Raw genomic sequence first — 23291 nt, forward strand, 5'->3', positions numbered from 1 at the left:
GGTGGGGGAGTGCCAGGGCTTCACGAACAGGGCCTGTGATGGGAGCCAACGTCCGGGGTCTCTGTGCGTGTGATAGGAGCTCTGACCTGTCCGGGTGGACCCAGCTCTGCACGGAGGCCCGGGGACTTCACAGCCTCGGCTCAGTGTCGTGACTTCAGCAAGGCAGGCGGGGAGAGGGGAGGATGCGGAGGGCAACCAGCTGTGGTCAGGCTCCGGCCACGACGGCAACCTTGACGAGATCACATGTGCTGATCTGTTTTTATCTTCATCTGAGCTTGTCCGATGGCACACATCCGGCCTTTCGTCTCCTACCTGCCCTCCTTCCTTTCTCTCTGCTTCTCAGTCCCTGAAACAGAGGCTGCCGTCACCGTGTGGATGGCTGTTTTCTAAGAAGCCTGCACACCACATCCCTTTCAGGCGGCGACACAGAGGCCCCCACCTGGTTGCAGGGCTCCTGCGTGAGGCGGAGTCCACGGGGCTCTCCGGCCCACGCTGCCCTCCTCGGGCCTCCCCGGCTGCTGTCTTTTTTAGGGAGCCATGAGAACTGTGAGAACCAAAGAAAGAAATGCAGCCAAAGCCAGATCCCGTACAGGTCGGCAGGAAATCACTGCTGGCTAGTGATTCGGGACTGGGGAGGGTTTCTCAGGCAGGAAGGCTGTGGCTTTGTTCACCCGCCTGATCCACGCTGCTCTTTGAGGAACTTGCTGCCTTTCCAGTGTACGTGAATGGAAAGGGGTCCTGGCCGCCACCTGCATGAATGAATACACATTAGGGCTGTCTTGCCATCAAGTTCCTTCAAAAGCCCTTTCTGGAAGCCATGTAAGGCACATACAGGTCCTTGGTCCAAGGACACACCCTGCAGCTTGAAGGGACACTTGAAGGTGACCGTGACCTCCCCGTCTCCAGGCAGAATTCAACCCCAGCTACCCACTACAACCGGCAATATATATACTTAAAGCTCTTAAGGAAAGGTGACTCCGTATCTTTCCTAGGGCACTTTTTCATTCACTTATTCAGCCAGTCAAGTACTATTTATTGAGCACCTAGAAAGGGTATATTTTGCTCATCAGTTGGAATCTAGACAAGGTCAGTGTTCTAGAATCTGACGTTCTGTCTGTGCTCTGGGCTCTTTTACCCTTCCCCAACAAGAACTGTTTATTGCTGTTTAATATCAGCCTATACTAGTACCAGTTGTATTCTGAATTCTGTTCCTTATAGTATGGGTTGTTACTCTAAGGAATAGTTCTTAAAAAAAATTTTTTTTTTAATAATACTGGAACCATTTCTCCAGCTAGAATTTTACACAGAACTTCGATGTAAAGGGGCATACTGGAATTTTATTTCCTTGAGCTGGGGGAAGGAAGCCCATACCTCACCTTCTTATCCATGAAGCAACTTTGCAGATGGAGCCCTAAGGAAGCCAAAATACCCAGAAATTAAGAGCAAAGCCTCTGAAGTCAGGCTTCCTGGGTTTGAATCCACTTCTGTCACCTACTGTGTGACACTGGGCAAGCTACTGAACCTCTATGAGGTTGGGGTTTCTCGTCTGCTGAAGGGGGATAAGAGCAGTATGTACTTCCAAAGGTTGATGGGAACGAAGGCAACAGTACATCTTAAGTATACCTACAACAGTACACCTTAAACACTTCGCATCATGCCTGGTGTCTGGTAGAGCCTCAGGAGATCTGAGATGGTTGGAAAGCAGCACTAGGTTTTTGCTATGAATATGTGTAAGGGTTCTGCCTTGGGCCGCCTGGATGCTCAGGGTCCTGGGATTGAATCCCGCCTTGGACCCCCTGCTTAGCGGGGAGCCTGCTTCTCCCTCTCCCTCTGCCCATCCCCCCCGCCCTGGCTTGTGCGCTCTCTCGCTCTGTCAAATAAATGAATGCAATCTTTTTAAAAAAGTTCTGCCACTCGTACAAACATAAAACACAGGGTTGGAAGGAACAATGGGCAGGGTGTCCTGGAAAGGGCAGAACAGAGCTGGTGTGCTTGACGCGTGCACCCTGAGGTCTTTAGGATGCAATGGGGTGGGAGCGGTCAAAGGACTGGGACCAGCTGTGCTCACATGCAGAGACTCGGGGCGGGTCCAGCCGTGCCTTCCAGGGTAGGTGGAGATGGCTGCCCGTGGAGATGGGTGGCTCACTGGTCAGGCCTCACGGCCACGGAGAGGAATTTAGAATCAGTGCAGACTGTGAGCCATGTAACTTCTTGAGCAAGGATCAGGAAGGAAGCAAGTGGCCTTCAAGGCACCTGCATGCGTTGGGTGAATCTGGGGAGGGGGTGGCCATCCTGGGTCTACCAGCCGTCTGGGGGCCACCCAGCAAGGGCCTGGGTGGGGCAGTGAGAATCGACAGGCATGGCAAGAGATGCATCTAGAAGACATTTCGAATGAAATCGGCCGAGGCTTGAGACAGGTGCCCCCTGAATGAAATCACTGACCAGAGCCTTAAAGACTGTTAACAACTGGTAAAAAGTCCTATTTGTCTTGACGCTATGGCCTTTTTGCTTTTTAATGGTTCAGAAAAAGTTTGCCAGTTTGAATCGCACCGAACTGATTGGTCGATTCCACAGGTAGGTACAGTAACAGGTTCCTACGGGGTGCTGGGCTGATGCCAAGCGTGGGACAGCACACTCCCGCCCTCAGAGAACTTCCGGGGTGGCAGGAGACAGGGAAGGTGCACAGGCATTTCGGAGAGCGCAGTGGCGAGCCTTTGATCTGGAACGTCCGGGGGCACAGGGACGGGCTGCGTCCTCCAGATGCCAGGCAGAGGCATGGAAGCCGGTGTGTGGATGGTGCTGCCTGTGGGGAGGGCCTGAGGGATGAGAGCAGCAGACACGGGAGGAGCGGAAGGACGAGCAGAGGCCTCTCGGTGGGGAAGAGCCTGGGCCCTTCGGGGAACCCGAGCGGCTGAGTGGGCCTGGAGTCGGGGCAGTGAGAGTGAGGGGCGGGAGACAAAGCACACATCTCAGCTCATCCAGAAGGGCTTTGTGAGTCTTGGTGAGAAGTTTGGATTTTGTTCTGAAGACACAGGGAGTCATTTGGGGATTTTAAGTGATCGGGAGCTGGGGGTGGTTGGGGGCAGACAGTCTGGTTTTGGGTGCACTGAGCTGGGGGCTGTCCAAGTAGAGGTATGACTGCCATCCCTACTTTCCCATAAGGTACAGTCTACGCAACGGGGCCCATCCCCCCCGTCTAATCCTTTACTCCTCTCCATGGAGACAGCCCCCCAGAATCCTGCTGCTTCTTGGGGCATCTCATCAGGACCCCCACTCTGCTTGTGTTGGTTATTCTGATTTTGTTCCCTCTTCTATCTGGTGACCCTGGCTGGGGGCATCTGGAGCTCATTTGGGTGGGTGGGCACGTCCTGGAGGAAGGGCTAGGCTGGCTGCTAGGGCCAGCCGCCATGCCTGACTCGGGATCTTCGCAGGTATCCAGCCCCTCCCCCAGCTTCCACCTACACAGTTTGAGCCCAGGACTGCTTCCGCACAAGCAGAATATCACTCTCACGGTGACTGCCTCCCCTATCTTTTCAGCGGGTGCCAAAGCCTTTGTCTGTGACCAGTGTGGAGCCCAGTTTTCGAAGGAGGATGCGCTGGAGACACACAGGCAGACCCATACCGGTGAGTAGACGGACCCCTGTTCTCCAGGTCCTCCAGCGTGCCGGCACACTCCTGAGCAAACGTGACCTCTCGTTGTGTCCTGGGGAGCTTGTGCCCTGTTCCGCTACTGTCGTGTGTGGGGCTGGACGGCAGGAATGTCTACCTGTGACCTTGTCCCATAGCAACAGCTGTCCTGGCTGTGAGGTCTCCCAGGCCCCGAGGGCCCCATCTTCTCAGAGCCTTCTAGCAGGCTCTTACTGAGGTCTTAGACGGTCCGAGATGTTATCTAGCGTCCCCTTCCCTTGGTGAACGGCCAGGAAACCTCTTGCACTCTATCTGAATACCTCTGAAACCCTCCGTGGCCACAGCGGGCTGCTCGTCCCGCTGTGAGTCAAGTCACGGTAAAGGAAAGCAGTGTCTGCACCAGGACGCGCGGGAACCGCTCAGCTGACGAGGTCACCGTATTGGTTAGCGCCCTGGTTGCTCGGCGTCAGTCCGTCACCACCGTCCGTCATCATTACCGTAGCTCAGAGGTGTACCCCACGGCCTGGGGGCCGCCTTTTTGGTAACTCTGTAAGGTAGGAGGCTCCTCTTGTGTCATAGATGAGGGCCCTGCAAGGAGGGACAGTGACTTCACCTAGTTCAGGGTGGGGCCAGCAGGGGTGCCCTGCCTTCGGCTCAGGTCGTGATCCTGGAGTCCCTGGATCGAGTCCCACATCAGGCTCCCTGCTCAGCAGGGAGTCTGCTTCTCCCTCTGACCCTCTCCTCTCATGCACATTCTCTCTTTTTCAAATAAATAAATAAATAAAATTTAAAAAAAAAAAAAAAAAGGAGTGGGGTCAGGAGTGTTGCAGCTCAGATGGCCTGGGTCTCACCTTGGCTCTGCCCTTCCTGCCGGTGAGACCAGGGATCCATCCTTGGAACGGTCTTACTTGGGGTCCCCTCGTCTGTTAGAAGAGCGGAGTTGTAATCGTACCTACCTCCATAACGTCATGTTGTCACAGGGATGAAATAAGATACTTCTTTAAAAAAAAAAAAAAAAAAGATTTATTTATTTATTTATTTGACAGAGACAAGTAGGCAGAGAGAGAGGAGGAAGCAGGCTCCCTGCCAAGCAGAGACCCCGATGCGGGGCTAGATCCCAGGACCCTGGGATCATGGCCTGAGCCGAAGGCAGAGGCTTTAACCCACTGAGCCATCCAGACACCCCTGATATGAGATACTTTATTGGAAGTGCTCTGCAGAGTGTTTGGCTCATAGTAAGCATTTCATATCTAGCAGTAGGTGTATTTAAAATATTTATTGACTTTCCCCAATGTGCCTGGCATGCCTGTTGCATTTAAGGTATGGGGACATACGAGGCAGACAGCATTCCTGCCCCCCTCCCCCCCCCCCGCCGTGGACCTGCGATTCTTCCAGGGGAGACAGTACAGGCACATAAATGTGTAATACAGTTTCAGGTAACGATTCATGCTAGTAGGAAAATGAAGCAGGATAAGGGGAAGAGAGTGATAGGGGAGAAAAGTCATATTCCAGATTAAATGGCCAGGCCTTTCTGAGAAGGTGACATCTGAGCAGGGTCCTGATGTAAGGGAGTGAGCCTCTCAGATGGAACAAGCACTTGTAGAAGCCCTGAATCCAGGTTAAACTTGACCATCTCAGGAAACAGCATGAGGAGCCTTGTAGAGGGAGAGTGGAGAGGAGGGCGGAGAGTGAGGGGCAGAGAGGGGTGGCGGATGAGGCAAAAAATCAGAGAGGTCTCTCAGCCTGGGCATGGAATTTAGATTTTATTCTCCATGTGCTGAAAGTCCATTGGAAGGGGATTAGATACTTGCAAATCATATCCCTGATAAGAGACTTAGAGTTAGAAAACATAAAGAATTCTTAGAACTCAAAAATAAAAAGTGGCCAAACGATCTGCATAGCATTTCTCCACAAACAGACAAATAGTCAATGATTGCATGAAGAGATGCTCGACACCCCTGGGCCAGGGGAAACACATAGCAAAATGATAATGAAGTCATGTTTTGTACGCATCAGGGTATGGCTATAAGACAAAATACAGGCAGTAAGAAGTTTTGGGGAGGACGTAGAGAACTCCGAACGCTACACGGGGCTGGTGGGAATGGAAAATGGTGTAACGGCTTTGGACAGCAGTCTGGTAGTTCTGCAAAAGAGTAAACATGGCATTCCCATATGCATGGCAACTCGACTCCAAGGTGTCTCCCAAGAGAAATGAAAACATACGTTCCCACAGAAACTTGCACGTGAATTTTTATCCAGCGTTATTCATAACAGCCAGAAGGTGGAGATGACCCGGTGTCCGCCCACTGATGGATGGATAAACAAAATGTCACTTATGCGCAGGATGGAATATTATTTGGCTATAAAATGGGGTGGAGTGATCCAGTCTGCAAATAGATGAACCTTAAAAACATCTTGCTCTGTGAAAGGAGCTGATCACAAAAGCTCTCACGTTGTTGATGAAAACATCCAGAATGGGCAAATCTAGAGACAAAAAGTAAATTTGTAGGTGCCAGAGGCCGGGAGAATTTCGGGGAAATGGGGAGGGGCTCGGGAAGAGGTGAGGAAATGGTTGGTCAACTCAGATTATAAACTATTGAACTGCACAGGGCACGAGTCACATGTTGTTGGTATGTGAATGATATCTCAGTAGATACACATACACCCCACAGATATGTGGACAAACATGTACAGAGAGAAGGAAGTAATAGTCCACTGGAGGGTTTTGAATGGGAGAATGACATGACTTGATTCATGTGTTTAAAAGCTCACTCTGGCTCCTGTGTTGGGAATTAACCACGGGGAGTGTGTTGGTTAGTAATTGCTGTGTAACGAACCACTCCACCAGTAGGTTAAAGAACAGAGGGTTATTATCTCTGACAGTCCTGTGGGCTGACCGGGCTCTGCTGGCTGGTTTTCACTTGGGGGGTCTCATGAGATTGCAGTCAAGCCGTATGTGGGTCTGGACATGGCGGATAGCTTCCTCACTTTCCATACTTGCCACACAGCCTCCTGCATAGTAGAGTGGCCTGAATTTCTTCTGAGACAGCTCAAGGCCCCAAGTGTTTGGAGGTGTAAGCTACCTCTTCTGAGGTAGGCTAAAAACCTATAGCATCCCTTCCACCATGTTTTATTGGCCAGAGCCGGCCCAGATCAGGCCCAGACTCAAGGGGTAGAAGGCTAGATAGACTCCCTTCTCAAGGGGTCATGACAGACAAATCCAGTGTTATATGGCAGCCATCTTTGGAGACGGGCTGCTAAACTACCACAGGGGGCTAGCATGGAAGAAGGAAACCAGTCCGTTGCTGCTCCTGGTACCACCATTACGTCGGTGGTATTTCCGTGTCCTGTGACCTCCCATGATTTGTCTTTCCCAAGTGGAAAACATGGTGTCACAGGCCTTGGTCTGTGACCGTTGTAGGAGGGCCTTCTAGATGAGCATCTCCCTGACTTGGTTATAGGGAAGGTGACTTGACCGTGATTTTGCCCAGGGTTCTGGAGCCAGTTATTTTGAAAGCCAGGGCAAGACCCAGGTGTTCCCAGGGCCCAGCCAGCTCCTTCTGGCTAGACCACACATGGCAGAGAATTGCCCTCTGAGATTTCTGATCTGGGGCCTGTGGTGACCAAGCAGTGGGCAGCTTGAGCTGTCCATGCAGATGAAATCTGAAGCTCCAGGAAGAAAGCCACCTCCCAGCCAGAATCAGAGGCGAAGGCTGAGTCGGCAGGATGGGAGGCTGTTTGCAAATGGACCCCATGCACTTAGTGAGCACCTTTTGTGTGCCTGGCATCCTCCACTGTGGGGGTCGGATACAATAGGGATCAATGCAGACAAGCCTCTCTGTTTTTATCTTAAACAACTTCTTTGAGATGGAATTCACATACTGTACAGTTCACCTGTAAAAAGTATACAACCTGATGATATTTGGTATATTACACTATTTTTTAAGCATACAATTCAGTGGTATTAATGACATTTCCACCTGTTTTTAGAATCTGGGTTGGTTCAGTTTTGAAAATTGAGAGGTGTTTTAGGACCAGTGCTTTTCTAGGATTAATTAAGTCAGTGAGACTTTGGAAGTAGCTGACACCTTCCAGAGAAGGCTATTTGACTAGTGGTTGGAAAGAGAGCCTGGAGTTTGAGTCAGAAGCCTGAGAGGGGGCTCTAACTGCACAGGTGGGGTGCCAGATACACTTGAAAGCCAACGGGAGGGCAGAGAGCACACCAAAGAGGAAAAGGAGATGGGACCCTGCGGACAGGGAAAGTCATGGTCCTGCTGCTCTGTATTTCTGATACCTTCTTGGATAAAAGCTATTTTTCTATTATACCCATTTATTTTTTTATTTTTTTTTTTTAAAGATTTTATTTTATTTATTTGAGAGAGAGAGACAGTGAGAGAGAGCACGAGCGAGGAGAAGGTCAGAGAGCGAAGCAGACTCCCCATGGAGCTGGGAGCCTGATGTGGGACTCGATCCCGGGACTCCAGGATCACGCCCTGAGCTGAAGGCAGTCGTCCAACCAACTGCGCCACCCAGGCGTCCTCTATTATACCCATTTAATAGATGAGAAAAAAGAGGCCTAGAAGCCACCCATTAGGAAGTGGAGAGCTGGCGCTTGGCCCAACTCCATCTTCAGCCCTTTTCCCACTGCCCCCCACCTGCCTCCGGGGTGACTTACTGTGGTCCACAGGTGTGTGGCTGAACGACTGGGGAGACCTTGTTCAGAGATCCTTTTGCTCAGGGCCCTGCCTGGGCAGGGTTCTTTTGGATCGCTGTGACCCATTTAACTAAGGATCCCCATTGCCCTTCTGGGACAGGATACCCCTTGCCTGAAACAAACGGAGTCTGGGAGTTCCATGCCCAGAGCTGCCGTGTTGGGGACTAACAGAGAGAACCTGCAGCATGACGTCGGATGGGTGATCAGGACGTCTTCTATGTGTCTTTGAAACCAAGAAGTGAATTTTGTAGAAAGTAGCTCTCATTCCACTTTACCCAACGAACGGCATCTTGACGTGTCACCCTTCTGAGGCCACTTAGCCCGGATTTCTGTGGTGGGGTGTGTGTGGGTGACTTCTCCGACACCCCCTCCCCCAGGATCTTGGTGGGCTCTGGCTGGTGCTCTGGGAGGCCCTGCCTGTGGTTGGGCTGGGCTCGGGCTTTGTTGTCATATTTCAGCTTTCTGTTTGGGTACAGCGAAGACTTTGAGGAGATAAACAGAGATCACTTTACACCTTTTATATTATGACAAATACATATTGCAAAACACTGCTGCTTCCAGACTGTCGGGCTGCAGAGCAGCGAGGAATTAACAGCTACGCAGCTCCCTGAGATGCCTGTGCTTCATTGACACATCAGATTTTTTTAACTGTTCAGTAAAATAAAAAGCGAGAAGACACGCGCACACATGCTCGCACGCACACGCGTATGCACTTACACACCCCCCCAGCGTACCGCAGAGGTTCTATATTGAGCATGTCTGAAATTAGCAAGTCGTTCTTTAAGTCCAGATAAACTGATAAATACCATTAATGGCTTAATTTATACTCTGGGTTTGAAATTTGACACATGGACACTATCTTGGCTCAGGAAACACAAGTGGTTTTGTGCCAGAGGTTTTAATGACCGATCAGTAATATAAATTGCTGCATCACTGAACAGAAATAGCTTCTCCGTGTCATTTGATCTGGAAACTTCTCCGGCCAGGCAGCAGTTAATAAATTTAAAAATAATTACCCTCTTTATTCAAAGTCAAACTAATTAGGAGTGGGTTTTACAAATCATAATGTTGTTCAAGCCACTGTACATCCCCGTTTGGGACCTGAGCGGGCCTGGGGGGCAACAGAGGGGATCGGGTGACGTTAATTAGAGGACAGGGAAGCTGCCTTGGCTGTGAGCTGAAGGCAAGGAGATCACGACGGTCTTGAGCGTGCCCTGCGTGGGAAGGAAGCGGTCTCAGGGAGGGGCCTTGGGGGGGACCAGTAGGAACTTTCAGTCTTTTCATTCATGTGTAGGGACATCAGAGCAGACGCCTGACTGTGTCACGATCGTGGGTCTGCGTGGGTCAGGCCAGAGAGGCCAGGAAGGGTGTCTGAGTGTATGGCTGCTTGGGGAGGACCGACGTGCCCAAAGACGGGAATGGAGAGGAGGCTCTCTGGAGGGCTTTACCCACTGGGCAAGTTTCAGCCCCGAGAGGGTGGCTCAGGTTTGCATTATAGGCTTTAGGGAAGGTGCTCTTTCAGGGCCTAAAGTCAGAGTGCGAGGTTTGGGGTAGTCTGTGCGTAGTGCCCCCCAGAACTTGGGACCTGGTGGCAGACCATCTAGTTTCCAATCCTAGTTTGATGATCTTGGGCATGTTGCTTAACTTTTGTAAGCTTTGGTTTCCTCCCACGCAACATGAGGGTGATGGTGGGGTCTGTCCTATAAGGGGTGTTGTGAGGGTTTAATTTGATCATCCATGTAAAGCACTCAGCCTAGGCCTCGCCTAGGTATTTCACCCTCCAGGAGCACCAAGAACATGCATGGCCATGTTTTAGAGGAGGCCTCATTGGTTGGTACCCTGGAAGGCTCAAGAATCTTGAATCTCCTGCTGGTATCCTAGCTCATGTCTGCTACCATCAGGAGCCTGGGAATTCTGGGTCTCTGCCTTCTTCAAGTAGACTTTCTGTGTCTGCTATCGCACCTGAGACCCTCCTCGTGCCCTGGTGAGGCAAAGAGGCAGACAGACACGGCTAGAGCCATTGCCAGGTTTAAGATTTCTGGGGCTAGGGGGGCACCTGGGTGGCTCACTGGGTCAAGCCTCTGTCTTTGGCTCAGGTCATGATCTCAGGGTCCTGGGATAGAGCCCAACATTGGTCTCTCTGCTCAGCGGGGAGCCTGCTTCTCCCCCTCTCTCTCTGCTTGTCTCTGCCTGCTTGTGATCTCTCTGTCAAATAAATAAATAAATAAAATCTTTAAAAAATAAAAAGAATTCTGGGTCTAGGAAGTGTAAGGGTCATCTGGGAGGCCCAGGACACGAGGATGATCTAGATCTCTAGACCTGTCCTGCAGACATACAGCTGTCCCCTCCAGCTGACTTGAGTTAGACTATGCAGCTGCTTGGTCCACTCCTTCTTTCATTCATTTATTTCCTAAGTTTTAGTGTCTACCACGTGCAAGGGCTTCGGGAACCTGATAGATGAGGGTGAACAAAATCTGGTCCCTGCTTTCCTGAAGATGATAGTGTTGTGAGGTCAGTGAACGAAGGGGCTACTTGCCTTGGGTGCAGAGAAGACAAGAGCCGTACTCTATTGGATACTTCGGAGGTCCGATTTTATTTAGGCCTTGGCTGCAGTCCTAACACAGACACATTTTTCTTCCCTATTCTTTGCCAGAGAAAACTTAGACCCAGAAAGATCAAGGAAGGCCAGCCTGGGGTACAGCTAGCTTGGATGCCTGGCCTTCTGCACCCTAGAGCCCATGTGTTAATGCTGTCTTCCCTCCCCAATGGGGACTGGGCCTTGAACCTAATATGCAAATAGGGGTCAACAGCCTGTGAAATCAGGGGGCAGAAGCCCCTATTTGAAAAAGGGGAGCAGTTGAAAACAAGCAAAGACAAACTAGAATCAGAACCCAGGAGTTCTTACTTCTATTCCAAGCTTCTCTTGATTTTGACTACAGAATATGGCTTTCTTTTCCTGGCCTAGAAAAAGTTGCTTCATTTCCACATTCCTGTGTCCCAGAAGAAGCCGCTCAGGCAGATGCAGATGTTGACTTGCGGGTTCCCCTCCCCTTGGTGTTGGCTGCAGAAGGACAGTCCCGTGGTCCAGAAGTGGCTAACACACCTGGTGGCCAGGGGCGGCCATGCTGTGGGATCTGCTGAGAAAGCAGAGAGCAGGCGCTAGAGAGAGCCCTGTTCTGGAGTGTTCTCCTTTTCAGTGTCAAGGAGGCTAGGAGGCACCTTGCTAGAGCTCTGGAGGAGGAATCAGTAAGGACACCCACACTCTGCAACAGGGTGACGGTCCCCTCCCTGTGTAGCAGAGCTACACCCCACCCTGGTGTTGAAAGCCAGCTGCTTCTGCTGGCCCCTCTCTCATCCCTGATAGGTTAATAGTGCTTGGGGAGAACTCCAGGGACAGTCTCTGGCTCTGACTTTCAGAACAGAAAATAAAGTCCTTGTTTGGAGGACATTCTGTGGAGGGTGAGCTGGGAAGGGGCGTCAGGAGGTACAGGTGGGAGAGAGGGTCTCCAAGGGGGAGCAGCCCCACTCCATACTCAGGATGGCTGCTCACCTTGCTCCTCTCCTGCCCCAGATCTGGCACAAGGGCAGTGCTGGGCCCCGAGGAGCCTCGTCAGGGGTCCTGGCCCCTCTGTCCCACGGCAGTAGGTGAACCAGCAACTGTTCTGCACGCCCCCACCCCTGCCCCGCCACCCCAGTGGGGCAGAAGCCAGGTACCGTCCCCAGTGGAGGAGAGGGTGGAAGGCAAAGGGCCGCACGATGACCAACAACTCAATCTACCTAAAACTTCACGGGGACAGAAAGGCAGAGCGAGCCTCAAACCCCTGCCCGAGCTGGAGGGCACCGGGGAGGACAGGTCATGGGAGGAACACATGGATTCCATGCATGCTGGTGTGACCTCCTCATTGAAAACATAATAGTCTCTGACTTTTATAAATATCAGGGGTGATTTGTATAGCATTTCACACGGTGTGCCAAGGAATTGAACATGAGAAAGCCCGGGAATGGCCAGGGAACGTCATGGGCACTTTGGGAGGGAGAGTCATATGCCGCTGTTCGTACAGTCAGTGCACCAGCGTGGACTTACTCTTGACCTCATTTCATGCTCTTACTATAAAGGCATGTTTGATGCCTAATATAGAGTTTTATTTTCCAAGCGCAGGTCTCTAGGCTTTGTCTGAGCTGCTCGCTGTGGAGTAGGGAAGGACAACTCAGCTGTCACCTGCTGGCCCAGACAAGCCATCCTTTACCCTAGTGGCTCTTGGGCCCCTCTGGCTACCTTCTGGGGGGGCCCCTCCATGCTTCTTTTCAAAACTAAGAAGCTTTATTTTTTTTTAGAGCAATTTGGGGTTTACAGCAAAATCAAGTGGAAAGTACGAAGGGTCCCCATGATACTCCTGGCTCTCCCCCTACTCACAGCCTCCCCCACTGTCAGCGTCTCCCACCAGAGTAAGACCTTTATTGTCCCCCACACTGTCAACATCTCCCACCAGAGTAAGACCTTTATTGTCCCCCGTGACCCTACACTGACACCCTGTAAACACCCAGAGTCTACAGTTTGCATGATGGCTCACTCTAAGTGTCCTGTGGGTTTGGACAAATGTATAATGACCTGTACCTACCAGAGTTGTGTTATACAGAGTAATTTCACTGCCCTGAAGATCCTCATGCTCTGCCCATTCATCACTGCAGTACCTTTTATGAAAAACATTGCTGCTTTGAATGGTGCTTTTAAGGGGATTGGTGGTGCTTGGTTGTCTTTGGGGGTGGAGGAGGAAAGTTCACCCAAGACCAGTCTAGGTTTGAAAAGGTTGGAACTCATTGACTCAGTCAACCTCTTGAACATCTGCTTTGTGCCAGACATCGATGCCGAGCCCTGGGGTGCAGCAGCGAGTGGGACTCCTAGGGTCCCTGCCTTCACCAGCCTCCCATTGTTATGGGAAATATGGTGGCTGTGATTGTTGTGTTGGGGGTAGCATGGTGTATGGAAGCTATGATGAGTTACGAGAGATCTGAGTTCTACTCTGGGCTCTGTCACAGGCTTGCTTTGTGACATGGAAAGAATTGCATTGTTTCTCTTTCTCTCTAGAATATTGGGTGTGCGAATTGGGCAAGAAAAATTGCTGTTTTGGGGGTTCTTCGGTTCATAGCACAGTCTAAATTCTGATCCTGTATGGGTAGTCTACATTTTCCTCAACCTTAATTTTCACCTTTGTAAACTATGATTAAATTATATGTCGTTGTTGTAAGGACTGAATCAAAACCTCTCTGTACGGGGCTTAGCCCACTGCCTGGGATGGGGAGCACACCTCAAAGGCGGCTTCTCGCTCGGGTCATTTTTAGCTATCCATGCCTTCTGGCCCTCACCAGAAGACATGTTTATCTTTCACTTTATTTAGATGCTTATTCAGTAAAAATTTAAGTGAATGCTATGTCTGAAGAAGGATTAAAGATGAAGCTCTTTTGTATCTTAAAGATTATCCCAGAAATTTGAGGGGAACGATAGAACTTGGTGTTTGAGGACTGTGGCTCAGATCTCCAGCAGTGCCGAGCACGGCTGCTTGTCAGAAGTGATCTGACCTGGTGGACCACACCCTGCCCCAGTGGCCGATACAGGCAGGGATTTAAAGAGTACGTCTTGGGGTGCCTGGGTGGCTCAGTGGGTTACTCTGCCTTTGGCTTAGGTCATGATCCCAGGGTCCTGGGATCGAGTCCTGCATCGGGCTTTCTGCTCAGCAGAAAGCCTGCTTCCTCCTCTCTCTCTGCCTGCCTCTCTACCTACTTGTGATCTGTCTGTCAAATAAATAAATAAAATCTTCGAAAAAAAATAGTACGTCCTGTTCAGGAGAAGGACTGGGATTTGAGTCATGGGGTCCTGGTGGTGAGTCTGCTGGGCTTCTAGTATGCCCACTGCTCTGCTCTTCCGAGCTATTCCTTCTCTCTAACGTTGTCCTCGGGCAAGGCCCGACAGTCAGCCCCAGGCCCCCACTTGGACCCCGGGTCCCCTCCCCTCTCTGCCTTCCTGTTCATCCCACGTGTTTCTCTCTCCTCTACTGCTCTGCCTCTGCTTCCAGCTCCCAACCACCCTTCCCCCTCAAGACCCAACCACCGCCTGAAGACAGAAAGGAGTTAATAAAAACCGATGTGTAACTGAAACTTGAAAAGCCATAAATCGCCTTGTTTTTTCTAGGATGTTGGTAGCATTTTGATTTAATAGTTGGACAAACACAAGGGCCTATTTTATTCAGAGTTTACAGGCCTCAAGGCTGTTATTCCTCCAAATTTAATAGCATTGAAATTGCAGGGTTTGCTATAATTTGCCTATCGCTTTCTGCTCCACCATTGATGTTTATTGTCAGCGGGATGGAATCTCAATCCGACTCACTTAGATAACATGTCTGTTAAACATTTAGATAATTGTACCATCATTAACTTGTCACATTATTTTAGAGATTCAAAACAGAAGCAGGGTAAGTAGAGGTAGGGGAGGTGGGGGGAGGAGGAGGAGGAGGAGGAGGAGGAAGGGAAAAGCTCCCCTGAGTTCAAGGACCAGGAGATGAGAGTTGATCTTACACCCTTGACATTTCAACGGAGGCATCTAAGTTCCTGCAGAATGAGGCCGAGGCTTGCTCGCTGCTGAAGCAGGGAGCCTCTCCCGGGCCCGGCCAGGCCCTGGCGGCCAGTGCTTGGAGACCCACAAGCCTTCGTTTCGGCCCCAGCTTTGGCCTTCATGTACCAAAGATCAATTTTTTAGCCTCCCTTAGGGTTGCTGATTACAACATTTTATGTAATTAATTACAAAGCAATGAGAACACCCGAAATGTCCAAAGGTAAGGAATCTGTTAATTATAGTACCTGACATGGAAAGATGTCCATGATGTTTTGTGTGATAGAAGCTGGTTAGAGAAAATAGGTTGTATCATGTAGTGCCATTCACTACAAAACACAGAAGCTGTCCTGGAAGATTCTAGAGGGCTCTCTAACTCTTAACAGTGAGTATCTTTAGAGAACGGGATCACAGAGCAAAGGTGGTTTTACTTTCTGTTTTATCTATTTTTGAACAATAATAATTATAATACTTATTTATAGGCATGTATCATCTATAAAAATATAAAAATGAAGGTCACATTGTAAGTAAGAAAAATAGCACTTAAAAAAAAGATGTTATTTATTTGACAGAGAGAGGGAACACAAGCAGGGGGAGTAGGAGAGGGAGAAGCAGGCTTCCTGCAGAGCAGGGAGCCTGACGTGGGGCTCGATCCCAGGACCCCTGGTTTATGACCTGAGCCGAGGGCAGACGCTTAATGACTAAGCCACGCGGGCACCCCAAAATAGCACTTTTTAAAAAAGGACTTTTTTTTTTTTTTTTTTGAGAGGGAGAGAGAAAGAAGTGGGGGAGAAGCAAAGGAAGAGAGAGACAGAGTCCCAAGCACGCTCCCTGCTGAGCGTGAAGCCTGACTTGGGGCTCCATCCCAGGATCATGACCGGAGCTGAAACCCAAGTGTCAGATGCTTCACCAGTGGAGCTGCCCAGGCGTCCCAAGGAGGAGGACTTCCCAAAAGAAAAGGCTTCACGTTTAAGTAATTGGAGTTTAAGGGCCACCCAGGGCTTAAGTGTCTCCGCTACACAGCCGGGACCCAAGCCTCCTGTCTTGGGTCACCACTGCTGTGTTCACCAAAGGCCTGGACAGGGGAAGCAGGGTGCAAGAGAGATTTCCGTTACACTGAAGTGAGGACTGAAGTCCTACCTATTAGGGTGACTGAGGCCAGAGGTAAACAGGCAATTCTGGGAGCAACGAGGGGTCAGCAGTGGCGGGATGTGAGCTCGACATCTACAGCCACCCTCCAGAAATTCTGCAGTGCGTGCCCCCTGGTCCCACATAGGGGACTGTGGTTGTGGCTGGCTGGCTCTGGAGCCCATGTGATGTCCCATGTCCCCAGGGCCTGCTCCGGACTTGGGCAGGAGAGCTCCCTATTGCCGTCCCCAGTTTGTGCAAGCCCAGTGACATGGCAGAATAGGGGGAAATCATGCGATTCAGTATACAAGGGTTAACGTTTTCCCGATCGTACTGTAAATAATGCAGCTGTTTGGGGGTGGGCAGGACAAACAATGTAAATATTTCATAGACTGTAGGCTAAATAATATATATATTTAGAAAAGCACCTTAAATATTTCATATGCTGTGGCACAGACTTCTGCCGAGGGTGGGTGAAGTGGGTTATGGAGGCTGGTGGGGAAGGAGGGGTCTGTGGTTGCCTGCGGTGGGGACCCCGAAGACCAACAGAACGTGTTTGTGAGGCTGGGTAGGCACAGGGACGGGCAGCTGGCAGATCCTGGGAACACGAGAAACCAGAAACCTCAGATTTTTTTGAAACCATCCTTTAAATATCCTATAATCTCTGTCTTGTCTTTTTTTCTCTTCTCTCTTACTGTGGGAGAGAGACAAATGAAACCTTATGACATGAATTTATTTTTAAAAAAGCAACTTCCAAGCCAAGAGAATTGAAAACCTATATCCACACAAAGACTCACACATGAAGGTTCCCGGCAGCATGACTTACAGCAGCTAAAAACCAGAGACGACCCAGGCCTGTCCCACCACTGATGAGCAGAGGGCGGTGGAGTATTATGCAGCCATAGAAAGGAACGGGGGGCTGAGATCATGCCATCCCAGGCATGTGCGTGGACCCTGCCATGAAAGAGGGCAGACACTGAGCTCTGCGTGTCGCAGGGTTCCGTTGATGGGACGTATCCAGGCACGTCTTAGAGGCCGAGCCTGTTGGTTGCCTGCAGCCGACGGGGGAATGGGGATTGCCATCCGGGGTGCGTGGAGTTTCTTTTTGGGCAAAGAAAAGTGGGGCTTGAGAGTGTTGGAGACGGTTGATGGTGAGTCCATTCAAAGCCATCAAATTGTGTGCTTTAAAAGGTAGTACTCCTCTAGGGTTTGTGAATTGTGTGGCGGCTGAAACAAAAAGCAGCTCCCAGGGGTGTGGTTGGTTTGTGGAGGTTTGGCCCTGTCCCCTCGGCCTGCCATGTCACAGGCCGTCCTAAACAGGAGGCGGGGTCAATGCCAAAGGGACCTTTCGGACAGTCATGCTGTTCCCAGGAGGCACCGGGGGCTCCAGTCCTCCTGGGCTCAGAGGTGCCTCCCTCTGCTGCCCACTCTTCCATTTTCAGAGTTGGGAAATGGGAAAGGTAAGAGGAAAGACACAGCTCCAGACCTGCCACGGGAGAGAGATGGGCATCTGACGACCTCCGTCGGGGATTCTGGGGAGTTGCCGTCTGGGTAGATCTCAAGAAGAAAAGCTGGTCCTTACCTTGCCGGGGGGTCGGGGGACGTCCCTTTTGCCGAAGTCTGCGTGATCGGCATGGAGCCAGGGAGCCCATTTTAAGAAAAGAATCCAACAAGTAATAGCTGCTCAGTGTGGGGAAATTAGGAAATACAATGTCTTTTTGTTTTAAACAAACGTGGAGTGATCGTAGGCAATGTACCTGTAACGCGCCTGCCAACAGGCCTGTCTTGATAATCACCGCAGTGGTTTCCTGGTGTTCTGCCCACACCCACTCACTTCTTGTGTAAGCCCTGATGGGGTTACTTGTGCACCGGGATGTGCCCTTTTTTTTTTTTTTTTTTTATATATATATTTTCGGGATGTGCCTTTTGCCTTCCACGCTTTGGTTGGGGGACCAGGTCCCCTTTCTGAAGGACCTTCTGGGGGGACCCGCTGGCAGAAGGGACTAACAGAGACCCAACGCATTATCGCCTCTTACCTATGGCTCCTTCTGTCAACAAGATAAACTGGGCTGGCCGGGCCCTTGCGCAGTAGCTGTTTACTTGGCCATTCCAGGCCAGCTTGAGATGCTGGGAACATGGCCAGTCCCCCCATTTGATCTTCTTAAAAGCTGTTTCCCTTTGGTTTTCCTAGCCTTGCAAATGGCCACTCGCCCTGGGCAGGATCTGGGCAGGTAATTTACCTCCTCTACTAACTAATGAATGGCCCCGCCCGGGGCCTGGACAGACCAAGGAAAGTCTAGGCATCAATTTATTTGCCAAGTTAAAACCCAGAGTTAAGCATCAAGTTAAGCATCACCATATGTTAAGTGTCCCAGGGCCAACAAGGGGGAAGATATCCTACAGGAGAAGGACCCCCGTCAGATATTAGGAAAAAGGCTTTTCTTTCGGAATTTCCTTCTGCGAACATTAGGAAAAGTTACTTAGCCGTGGGATTGCGGGTTTGGGTCAGACAAAATGTTCCCTGCCCCCACTAGGAGAAGATCCATTACAGATTGGAAATGACTTTGTCTCTAAGTGCCCATTGTCAGATGGGATACACATTCCCCTCAACCAAACAAATATAAAATGCTTCCAGCCTCTGCTTCGGATTTTCTATTACTGTTTCACAGGACTCTGGAGAGTTTTAAGATAGCAATTTGATTAAGCTTATGGGGAAGATCCCATCAGATAACATTCTTTTTCTGCAGGTAGAGATAATGTGTTCAAGTATTAAGTATGTTTTAAAGGTAATTATCTTTTCCATATTCATTTTAGTTACAGGAATTGAAAAGGGGGAGACTTTGCATCTGAAAAGCTGCCCCCTGGGCCCTAGAGTCACTCTGACTTCTCTCCTCTGGGAAACACTCTTGAGGTTTTTGACAAATGAATGTTTTCCTATTCCGAAATGCCTTGGGATCCCTCTCTCCAGAGAGTAGTCTGGAAGGTGGGGTTTTGGTCATGGCCAAGGCTGCCTAGCCTGGGTGCCTGTTCTAGAATGCTTCTGGGCCCCCCTGCCTCGGTTCCTGGCTGCAGGGGGAGGCCTGGTTTCTACTCCGAAAGAGGACTCGCCTTCTCCCACAGTGAGTCCTACCACATCCCCCACCTTGCAGAAACCAGGCCTGCAATGATCATTTCCGTGCCCTAGTCCCTGTGCTGGGGTGTGTTCAGGTCAGGAGAGGCTAATTCAAGGGCTGGGATTCTAACCTGTGTCGATTCCCAGACTTCAGAAGCTAGAGCAAGAAGAGGCATTATGGAGGATGGTTCTGTGTCTCAGAGAGGTTCAGGGATTTGCCTGGGGTCACACAGCAAGTTAGAGAAACACACTGTGGGCTCTAGCACCCAGGAATCCTGGCCGGGCACCATTCTTCCTGTCCCCCAGGGTACCCACAACCCTGTCCTCTCCAAAAAATAATACTCTTCCCCCTTTCCCGTAAATCTCTTGGGTAGGAGATTCTGTCCCATGTGGCCCTCCTTGGCAGTCCATTACTCAGGGTCCACAGAGTGGGCTTCCAGGCACTAGAGTTCCTCCGACTTCATTCTGCCTACATCCTGTGCTGTTCTAAGCACTCTGAATTTTGGCAAAATAAAAAAACCAGACCCAAATCCCGCCTTTGGAAAGCTAACCATCACTCGGGAGGAAAACAGACCTATCTAAAGAGATACTAACAGTACAAGGCCATCGAACATGATCTGTGCCGTGAGGGTTCGGGCGTGGTGTTTACAGTATCTCGCATTCCTCTGCCCGCCCGGCAGCCCTGGGCGGCCGCACAGTTCTGCACACAGTGTTTCTCTGAGGTGCGACTCCGCCCGATCGTCAGGGAACGCGCTGTCAGGGAGGGCAACCACATGTGGGTCTGGAGGTCCCTGACTCTGGGAAAGGACCCCAGGCTGGTCGCGTGCAATGCCCCGTGGTCTCAGACCGAGGTGGTGGCCGAGGGGTGGGCGCCTAAGGAAGGATGCTTTGGTGTCTAATACGTACACCCAGCGTTGCCTCTCCCAGCATAGCCCTCGAAAGATCCTCGTTGTCTTACCCCAGCTACCCATGAAAGTCACCTAGAGGAGCTTTTAGAAAAACCAAGCAAGGCTCACACCCCAAATCCTCAAACACCCAGACGTGGCTGTTTCTTGCAACCTTCAGGAGATTTGAATGGAGATCTGGATGGGCTAAGATCAGACTCCACTGTATGGAATAGGAGATGCTCCCAGCCCCCCATGAAAGACTCAGGCCTCACCTTCTGCCATCCCCTACAGCGTGTTTGTCCTGAACCCCACTCTCCTGCCGTTTTTCCTCTCCGTGCATCTTTTCCGAACTCCCTCGTGCTCACGTTCCTTGTCCGCCCGGCGTATTTCTTCTCCGCTTTGTTGTGTCTGTTACGGACTGGATATTTGTGTCGCTTATCCCGCAACTTATGGATTGAAGCCCGCAGCGCCAGTGGGATGGTATTTGGAGGTGGGCTCTGTGGGCAGGTTTGGAAGAGGACGGGAGGTGGAGCCCTCAGGATGGGATTAATGTCCTCCCAGGAGGAGGAAGGGGCAAGAGGTCCCTGTCTTGCACCATGTGCAGACCAGCTAGAGGAGGCCCCCTGCAAGCCAGGAAGAGGGCCCCTGCAAAGCAACTCCACCATTATAACACATTTTGGATCACGGAGAAGATCACGAGGGCCACAGCCTGGTCCATTCAGTAATGAAGGATTCCATGTCACACGGTGGGCAGAAATGAGAATTTGTGTCCTGGGATTTCTGACTGAATCTGATCTAAATGGGTCCGTCGGTGAGATCGATCCCCCGTACAAGCCCTCCCAGATCTGTAACCTCTAGCGCAGAGAGAGTTTCAGGAGGAAGAGATTCCCCGAACTCTCGTCCCTTCCTCGATCCCCAGTCCCGATTTGAACACCGACCACGGACCCAGGTGTCAGCACCTATCAGGACCTGCAGCCCCCAACAGGGCTGTGACAGAGGCGTGCCCTCATCGTGGGCAAGAGTGGCAGGTGCCCAGCCCGGACGGGAGCAGCGGGGCAGGGACGGCGTAGAGGCAGGAAGAGAGCTCCCACTGAATTTTCTCCTCACTCTCGTGCTCTAGGGTAGACTTACTTCGTGAGGATGGCGACTAATTTGCTCACCGTGCCTTGCAGCCTAAACCTTTGTGTGTATGCATGTGTATGTGGGCTGTGGCTAATCCCTTTCCTTTCTTGGTCTCCTGTTTCTGAGGCTAGTAGTGGTGTTTGGGATTTGCAGAGGGAGGAAGGATATGAAAGGGCAAGACAGGAGACCCCAGTGCCTGGATTCAGAGCCTCTGCATTCCGGAGACCCCCCAGAGGCCCCTCTCCCTGGACCCTTCAGCTCGAGAAAGCCATTGTGCTCCGTCCTGGCCTCTGACCCTGAGACTCTGGGAAGCAGCAGGCTGTTGACACTTGGACAATCATTTCTTGCAAGGCGACTGCCTCCCTTGGGAGCTCCCCTCTCTGCCTTGGGGTGGTGACTGTCCCCCCAACCAGGAAGGGGGGTGGTGAAGGAGGAGGGAAATGAGCTCTCTGTCAGAGTGGGAGGCGAGGAGGGGGCTCCTGGATGGGAGACCACCCCACCCCCACCCCAGGTCCCCGGTCGGCTCCACGGTTCACTCGTCTCTCACCTGCACACTCAGAGGCACCCCGTCCCCAGGGCTGAGCTTTGGGAAAATGACTCCAGGAGACCTGTTTTTGGCCTTCTTCCCTTTTGCTGGGGGTCTCCTGTTCATCGGGGAGACCCCTGTGTCTTCCTGGAGGATACCCCATCAGTGCATCTCCTGCAGCCACAGGAGCAAACAATATTCCTGGTCCAGGTGCTGCCGCTTACTAGGCGCAAGCCTTTGGACAAGTCCCTAGTCCTTTTAGAAGTTAATTTTCACCACTGGTAGAATGGGGTCAAAAACCCCCACGTACCTCGTGGGCCTTCTGTGCAGTCACGTGGAAGAAGACAGTTGCCTGCACTTTGTACCCTGTGAGGCAGACGTATGGCTTGGCACTCGGGGCTTCTCCCATAGCCAAGGCCGGCGTTTTATCTGTACGACTCGTAGAGTGTGTGAGTGTTAGGCTCCTAAGTGTTTCTCCTCCTTTCTCCTTTCTAGAGCATTTCAGGAAGCATTTTCAGAAGGGGGTGGAGTGGGACAGAGGGACTCTTAAAATCTGTAAGTGCCACTTTGCATTCCTTCCACCTCAATCTCAATAATAAATAACGAACCACACAGCCAGGAGCTCGGATGTTCTGTCCAAATGAGCGCAAGAATGCGTCTCCAGCAGCCAGGCATCCCCATCCAGCAGGCTTGGACGGTACCATTTCTCCAGCAAGGAGAAAAAGTGCTCTCTTGCTAAGCTACAGAGAAATCTCCCTTGTGCTTTAATTCTGGAAGAAGCGGATTAGTGTGGCCATATTTAACCTTTGACCCTGACACAAAAGCATTATCAAAATTAGTTACCAAGAAGCTCTGTCTTCCTCCTCCCTGCCCCCATGTCCCTGTTGGCAGGGGCTGGCTTAGGATCTTGGTAAACTCCTTCGGAGTAAGAGCAGCCTTTCAGAAGAGCCTTGTTGCCCTAGAGACGTGGGGCCTGGCCCTTGCTGCCGGAGCGCGTGGGGTCCAAGGTGGGCTGAGGGGCAGAGATGGGCATCTGCACTGCTGTGGAGGTCAGAGTCTGTGGGCTGGGTTTATGCTTCTTCTTCCTCCGAGACCAGCCTGGTTCTTGGCCTCCTGGGAAATCGGACTTTAGTTAGGTGATTTGTTGACATGTAGACCCCCATCCATGAGAACTTTCTCTAATGCCCCCTTCTACCCGGCTGCTGTATGACCTACAGATACCAGATGATCTCAGGATTGATTTCCAGCATCTTCCCCATCCACATAGAGATCCACGGGCTCCAGCGACAGAGTGGGGCTAGATCCGGACCGGAGTCATTTCTCTGGGGTTCAAGTCCTCTCTTCCCCACCGTTTAGTCATTGTGGCCTTGGGCAAATTATTTGAACTTGGAGCTCCTCGTCCCTAAAACGGGCATCGTAGGAATAACAGTGCCTAGCTCCTAGAGTTATTTTTAAGGCTAGGTAATAGGTGAGGTACTTAGGATGGTGAAGGGTCCTTACCAAGCGTCCAGCAGCCATCAGCTACTGTGACCTCTGTCACGGGTGTCATCATTATTGACCCTTCATCACTA

General features: G+C 51.1%; 2 protein-coding genes across 7 annotated transcripts in view; one reads left to right on the forward strand and one right to left on the reverse strand.

Moving 5' to 3' along the window:
• ZBTB16 (zinc finger and BTB domain containing 16) overlaps positions 1 to 23291 on the forward strand; it is a 184104-nt gene that overhangs the window by 120628 nt on the left and 40185 nt on the right. For all 3 annotated transcript variants that reach the window (XM_044257875.1, XM_044257873.1, XM_044257874.1), the window contains exon 4: positions 3538 to 3624. In XM_044257875.1, coding sequence (XP_044113810.1) covers positions 3538 to 3624 — 87 coding nt within the window. The remainder of the gene's footprint in view (positions 1 to 3537; positions 3625 to 23291) is intronic.
• LOC122912298 lies at positions 10765 to 21925 on the reverse strand. 4 transcript variants are annotated; one of them, XM_044257877.1, is made up of 5 exons: positions 21742 to 21925; positions 20345 to 20569; positions 17656 to 17693; positions 16900 to 17027; positions 16539 to 16671 (listed from the first exon to the last, which is right to left on the reverse strand). In XM_044257877.1, coding segments are annotated over exons 1-5 (498 nt in total). In that variant the 5' UTR covers positions 21847 to 21925; the 3' UTR covers positions 16539 to 16669. The 4 variants fall into 4 exon arrangements, with proteins under 4 accessions (XP_044113814.1, XP_044113812.1, XP_044113811.1 ...); XM_044257879.1 differs by lacking the exons at positions 16539 to 16671; positions 16900 to 17027 and adding an exon at positions 10765 to 11475; XM_044257876.1 differs by lacking the exon at positions 16539 to 16671 and having other exon boundaries at positions 16776 to 17027.

This window comes from Neovison vison, chromosome 7, assembly GCF_020171115.1.
Source record: "Neovison vison isolate M4711 chromosome 7, ASM_NN_V1, whole genome shotgun sequence".
NCBI classification, from domain to species: domain Eukaryota; kingdom Metazoa; phylum Chordata; class Mammalia; order Carnivora; family Mustelidae; genus Neogale; species Neogale vison.

Coding starts and splice junctions, on each gene's coding strand:
- LOC122912298 (XM_044257876.1), bottom strand. CDS start 21,846: ATGAACAGGAGACCCCCAGCAAAAGGGAAGAAGGCCAAAAACAGGTCT. Junction 20,570..21,741: donor GGGTGCCTCTGAGTGTGCAG/GTGAGAGACGAG, acceptor ACCTGCCCACAG/AGCCCACCTCCAAATACCAT. Junction 17,694..20,344: donor GCTGTAGGGGATGGCAGAAG/GTGAGGCCTGAG, acceptor CCGATCACGCAG/ACTTCGGCAAAAGGGACGTC.